The 7,119-nt window shown below is 35.3% G+C and overlaps 1 protein-coding gene across 1 annotated transcript in view; it reads right to left on the reverse strand.

Moving 5' to 3' along the window:
• Positions 1-869: 869 nt before the first annotated feature.
• Positions 870-7,119, reverse strand: part of LOC109928665 (14-3-3 protein beta/alpha-1-like) — a 32,914-nt gene continuing 26,664 nt past the window's right edge. The window contains exons 2-5 of the mRNA XM_020528616.2: positions 5,951-6,074; positions 5,255-5,418; positions 3,651-3,746; positions 870-2,575 (exon numbers count right to left, since the gene is read on the reverse strand). Coding sequence (XP_020384205.1) covers positions 2,516-2,575; positions 3,651-3,746; positions 5,255-5,418; positions 5,951-6,074 — 444 coding nt within the window. The 3' untranslated portion in view covers positions 870-2,515. The remainder of the gene's footprint in view (positions 2,576-3,650; positions 3,747-5,254; positions 5,419-5,950; positions 6,075-7,119) is intronic.

The following is a 7,119-nucleotide window of genomic DNA, read 5'->3' on the forward strand; positions in this document are numbered from 1 at the left end:
TCCATGCCAGTTCTGTAGAGCAATCCACTCAGTCCAATTCCCATGATCCTTTCCCATACCCTACAAGTTTATTTCCTTTAAGTGCCCATACAGTCTCCTTTTGAAATCATTGCCACTTTCCACTTCCACTTTTGTAGGCAGCGAGTGCAAGATTATTACTACTTCCTGCATAAAAATTTTTCCTTACATCTAACCTGTTTCTCTCTCCACAGATGTTGCCAACCGAGTATGCCAGCATTTTCTATTTTTTTGTAATAAAGTCCAGATCATTATGTTCATGCTAGGCAGTGAATGCGTATAATTTTTTTAAAAAGAGAACTGGGCTTTTCACAATAAAGACTCACACCCAGCCTGCACTTGGAATGGGAAGCATGAAGGGAATACCAGTGTTACTATTGTTGCATTCCTTGATAAAGTATTGTACTGCCAGGTATTAAGGCTCTTTCTTTTCTCTAATTTGGCTCAGTCTCTGAACAATACCACTTATTTGGGGCAGTTTTCCACTATGCACACTAAGAACAGAATTAAGATCACTAAAACTCATTTTAGACATATCCTTACAATCAGCAGGCAGCAGCCTTATCTTTGTTAAACTAAAATGCAAGTTTAGATTTCACGGGACAGATCAGTGTTTTAACTCAGTATTTCGTATGGTTCTTTTCACCCTCATTTACTTAATATTTTCTATTTTGTACAACCTCAAAAAAGAAAGTGCAGCCGACCTTTATAGACCAATACAAAGGTCAAAAACATGGTAGAAGCACACCATTATATTTTGTTCTGTAATTAACAGTACCATTTACTATCTGGAACTGCCTTACTGTAATTGATAAACACTAATAAAATCAAGGATATCAAAATCAAATGAATCAATTTGTGAAGAATGTTTTATTGGCATTGCATATTACTTTCAGTTACCAGCTTCAAACTTTAAAACCAAAATAGGGTAATTCCTTCATTAAAATTTTACGTACATATACATATGTATGTATATATTAAAACACAGCAGTGCTGGATTAAATACTGCCAATATTTCCACGATGACAAAACTACAGTCAAATCTGACATGTCCTAGGTCCCTTCAACTTATTTTAATCCAATTTAAGTCAGTTTTCACCTCAAAAATATTTCATAGTAGAAAATAACAGCACTTTATAGATTGAACTGAATCAATAACTAATAAAACAAATTACATTTTAAAATAAAGGGCACAGAGCATCTAACACTGCATGAGCCAATAAGAAATATACCAAACTACTATAAGCTATAGGAAATAGTTCCGTTAACATTTTGCATTTTTACCAAAACACCACAGATTGAGAGTCAGGTATTCTGTACCAACAGTAATTTCTCCCTTTTATTAACCTAGCTGAAACTGCATTTCTTTCTTGCATTACTTTTTCCAATCTAGTCTATCTTCCTAGTTCTAAACTGGTCAGGTTTTCTGAAGAAAAAAAACTGGAGTACAAGGGTGACTGATTTGGTAGAGATGGAAATTGGGTCACAAATCTTACAGTTTGACTGGTTTAAGAATGGGCATAGAAATCAATTCAGCAGAGTTAGGAAAGATCACTAAGCTACATACTTAGGATTATAATGTCCATTATTACCAGAAAGCAGAGGGGTGGAGTTATTTATAATTCTGTTGTCGTTGAGACTTTCTTTTAATGCACAGCTTTTAAACAAAATTTCCTGTTTTTCTACCCCCATCCCACCCAACCCAACCCAACAAAAAACAAGACAAGTAGCTGCCATGCAACTTCCTGTTAGTAGGAATGAAAAGCAGTACAAAATTGACTATAATGGGATTTCAGCAAGGCATCTGAGCAATAGAGGAAACTCATTATGCAATGGGTTCAGAACATCAGACAGCTCTGAGACTTGAATCTTGATCAGCCAGCTCAGAACACAACGTAAATTGCTAGATTGCCAAGCAGCTCCGAAAACCTTGTTTTAATAAATATTGATCCACCTTCAGGACCATGACACTAAAGCTGAATACACAACTTTCGAATAACAATGTGCTTATATCTGGCATACACTCTCTGGTGTGTACCAAAGTATGCACATTCCAAACCTAAAATCTCAAGCAATAGTCTTTAAGAATCAATGGCCATATTTAAAGTGCTCTTCAAACACTTTCTATTCTGTGTTTTGGATTTTAGTAATTTTCCAGTCTCCATTCATTAAAAATAGCTGCGCTTGGCAATCAAATTTCCTTTGCAAACCAAAAAGGACCTACATCAACTTATTCACAAATACGCCGCAAATTTAATCTCTGCTGTTTGTGTAGCAGGTGCCCAACTGCACACTACAAAGTCAGAACAATTAGCAAAAGAAAGCTAAGGAATGGCATTTGTTCCAAGCTGCAGATTTTCATAGGCTAAATTGTGGCATTCACATGTGCATCTATTCAGTATTGGTGATTGAGAAATTCCTTTCTTGGAATTGTCAGTAGAACACTAAAGAATGAAGACATGTAAAAGAGGATTGGACAGCAGCTCCTTCCGTGCATTTAGTTCTCTCCCCCCTCTCCACCATCAGCATCATCTGCCGCATTATCCGAGGTCCATAACTGCAAGAAAAGCAACAATTTTCTAAGCCTATGTTTAAAAAAAACATACTTTTGACAACGTAGTATATACAACTAGAATTAGTGATTAATACTGTGAATACCAAATATCATTTTTAATTGTCAGGAGACACATTTCTAAAGTAACAAAAGCAATATACACATTGCAATGTCAAACTTTCTAATAGTTCAACATTTGGGGCCTCCGCAGACTTATCTATTTGTTACGGATATTTTGCTATGTCTGACGTCCGATAATGCTCACATATTTAAAATTGAATGGCTATAATGGCATATTCTATCTCAATACTTAAATGAAGAATAATTTTTAATGTTACAATTTGCTTTAATAGACTATCATTGACAGAATAAATTATCAATGGTGATTCATGGAGAAAAATGGAGCAAGAGGATTAGAGGAGGTAATTGAATGTATGATCAGTAAGATGGGTATGGAAAAATCTTTTAAAACACAAGGAAGGAGATAAGCATCAGCTTTGGGTCAAACAGAAGGGCAAGTTTGCAACAGTCCAGACCAATGTAAGCAAATTGGCATGATGTAAATGGGGTGAATCTCAATAGTGAAGAATTTTTGATGAAGGCTAAAAACCTATCTTTGGGCTTTCTAACATCTTCGTTAAAGGGAATTCTCCATGCTGCACTGTTGCAAATACCAGTGAGGGGTTATTTGTACATTGTATACAAGTTCAGCAAAAAAGACAAAACATTTTTCAAATGCTTGTTTATCCCTAAACTTGCATTAGATTTCTAAGCAAGAAGTTGCAAGGATTTAATAGTAACATTCTTCTAGAAGCTGGCCAATGTTGCAAATTTCTGTTAAGTTAGATAAGTTTGGGTAACATGCACTTTCTATTCCTGACGATGATTTGAAAGTATAAACATTTTAATAGTATTCTTAACCATAACACTCTTATTTACATTATCATATTGAAAAATAGAAGCTTCTATTAATGGTCTTTAAAAACAAGCTGTTTAGATTTTGTATGCCTTAATCTTCACATTAAGCTCAATAACCATCTATTGAAATATTGCTACAGTGTTGTATAATTTTACTCACCGTCAGGTTATCTCTGAGTAGTTGCATAATGAGTGTACTATCTTTGTAGGAATCTTCATTCAGTGAATCCAGCTCTGCAATAGCTTCATCGAATGCCTGAAGACAGCAAAGGACAAAAAATATTTCTGTACCATAAATCAGTTGCAAAAATGGGGGTTAAAAAGGACATTGCAGCTTAACAGAATAAGCTATTTTGGAGTGAAACACCATGATTGAGATGCACACAAAACATAAGTCATGTAAAGCACTGGAATTCTGTTCTGTAATTAATAACCTCAGAGTGAAAATTACTGGATTTTAAAGAACATAGTAGCATATAGCCAGAGCACAAAATAAACTGAGATCCTGCAGTGCTTCCTTGCTTCTGTTGTCCACAACTTCTGAATTAATTCTAAAGAACACACAAAAAATTTTCCAATTGATCTAATTGTTTGTAGGACCTTGCTGGTTACAGTTAACTGTCGCTACAATGACTACAAATTTAAAAGTAATTCGCTGAATGTGAAACAAGCTCTTTCTTAAATTATTACACTCTGTGGCTATCTTTCCCATTGACCTTAAATGCGATAATCATAGAATTTGGCCAATTTTTACAGCTACCTTTATTAATATTTGATTTCCTGTTAGCCAGATATTTATCCAGTTCCATTTTATTTAAAGACCCAAAACTCGATTAGGAAATAAATACTTACACATTTGCTTGAACTTGTAACTTTGCACTTACTGTCTACAATTTTTTGTCATATGGTCAACTTACCCCATTATTCCACATAGTTTATTTAGCTATGTTAGAATCAGACAAAACAGTGAAGTAAACAGAAACACAATGTATTAACATCTGTTTTGTTTTTATTATGAACAGTGATGGTTAAATATATAAATTCCAGATATATAACTGGAGGAAGTTGTAGGGATAGGGCACAGCAGGACTACTGGGGAATTTAAGACATCACCAAAGGTTCTAAACCAAAGCTTTAGGAGTTGGGAGCTAACAGGCAATGAGCAAGCAGGACTCAGCATAGGGCAGGATAAAGGTAGTGCAATTTGGTAAGGTGGAGTTTATGGAAAGTAGAGGACAGTGTATCAGGAAAGAACACATATTTGTCAACAATGGAGACGATGATGATATTCTGAGCATTTCAGTAATGGAGTTAAAGTAAGTGCAGCGCTAGGCAATTTTTCAGGAATAGAAATAAGCAGTTAGAAGCTTATTTGAGTTCAAAACCAAGCTTAAGAGTCAAACAAATCTGACATTTCTCACTGGTCTTTGAAAAATAATATCTTAACATTTTAGTAACTTCTCATGCCTTTTTAAAGTGGAAGAGAAGAAAACTAAGGATGAGCGACCAAGTCTTCTACAAAAGTAGTACAGTTTTCATGTAACAATTTATCCAGGCATAGTACATTCAATGAACAAGATCACAGAATTGTTACGGTGCAAAGGACCATGCATTGGCTTATTACCTAGTGACAATCTCCTGCCCTTTCCTATATCCACACACACTACTCCTATCCAAATAATCATTCCATTGCCCTCTCAATACCTATTGAATGATAACAAGGAAGAATATTTAAGAAAGGTAGTCCTTGACATTTTTGCTTACCGCCTTGGCCAGTGCGCAGGCTTGCTCTGGAGAGTTGAGAATTTCATAGTAGAATACTGAAAAGTTCAGGGCAAGACCTAATCGGATAGGTTGTGTTGGCTGCATGTCTGTCTTACTGATATCAAATGCTTCTTGATATGATGTCTGGGAATTCTCAACAGTTTCTGTGGCAAGACAGAATATAAGCCTCAAAATAGCATTCATTTGAGCAGCATCCTCACTTATGTAATCACTAAGGGTTTTTTTTGTTATCCAAAGTATTCTCTTGCACGTCTGTCATTTTAGTCTCTCTATCACTATCTCTTTCCCTCCCTCCCTCCGTTCTCCTCTCCACAACTCCCAATTCATATCCCAACTGCTTCCATCCCATTGCAGCGTACATCCTCACAACCCACTCCTCTAAATCTATCAAAGTTTTCTATCTATTAGACACAGAATCACAAGTCAAATTGATTGAATGGTGTAACCTCATACATAACCAGCAGAGGCCAAAACATCAAAGGTTTTGGCATCATTCTTTAAGTTTCCATCATCCTCAAATGATACAAAGATCAGATTAGTAGTTCAGCATTTAAAGAATTCATATATAAACTTTTTGACCATTCTGCACCACTATATTGGTGAGTTAACATGCAGTATCACAAATACCTTCTGTATATTGTTTGCAGAAAAATATACCAGCAACAAAAAACTTACGTTTTTTGCTTTCAGCTGCAGCTACTTCTGCAAGATATCGGTAATAATCTCCTTTCATCTTAAGGTAGAAGACTTTGCTCTCTGAATTGGTCGAAGTTGGTATTAGATATTTATCCAGCAAATACTGCAAGAAACAAAATTATGTGAGTTATGTCGGACTCTAAAGTAACTAAAATCACTTACAGAAACTATAGGTGAATCATTAAAAAAAAAATCAAAAAAAAAAATTATATTTAGACCAGTTAGAAATTTTATGAAACTTTTGGAAGAATACTTTGCAATTTGTTAATGCAGAACTTGTATATATGCTTTGTAGCTCATTCTAAGAATGTGAGCACGCTGATTGGACCAGCATTTATTGCCCACCAAAAAATTCAATTTTATTGCAAAAGTACAATATTAGAGTTACTCTGTAAATTATGATGGATTAATTTTAATATCAAGTATTGCAGTCCAAAGCACACCTGGTGATTAAAAAGTAGGCACAACAAATTTTAACCAAGCTCACACGTGAAAACAAAAGACTTAATAACTGTAAATCAAGCCCTAAAACTAAACCGCCAGATACATGCCTGGGGAGAAAGAAATCAACATTTAATAGTACACTGAAAATATAACCTGGAAACTGTATAAAATGCTCCTTTAACATGCTAACATTAATGAATACCAATACTGTTAAGAACAAATAAAGGGAAGAATATCTACAGGTATTTTGGTAAAACAGACTTGAGAATTGCTGGAAAAGAAACATTTTGTTCAAACTTTGTGTCTTGTACTCATCAGGACAATTCACAAGGACTACCAAAGTAAAAGGAAAACAAAATTTATACTAGGACAGCAGAGTGTTGATTGATTGGCAAGTGGACTCTGACTGGTGTTGCCATGAAGAAATGTACTAGATAATGATGACCAAGTTAACTGCCTAGCTCTTTAAAAATTTAAACAAGGCTCTGATTGGTTCATTTCTCAGAGAAATGCCTTGACTAAACATTATTTTCCCTTTGCTTTGGTATTTCTTGTGAACCATCCTGGTAGGTGCAAGAGGAAAAGCTCCAACAATATGTGCCAGAGATAGTAGGAACTGCAGATGCTGGAGAATCCGAGACAACAAGGTGCAGGGCTGGATGAACACAGCAGGCCAAGCAGCATCATAGGAGCAGAGAGGCTGA

This window comes from Rhincodon typus, chromosome 27, assembly GCF_021869965.1.
Source record: "Rhincodon typus isolate 14 chromosome 27, sRhiTyp1.1, whole genome shotgun sequence".
NCBI lineage: Eukaryota > Metazoa > Chordata > Chondrichthyes > Orectolobiformes > Rhincodontidae > Rhincodon > Rhincodon typus.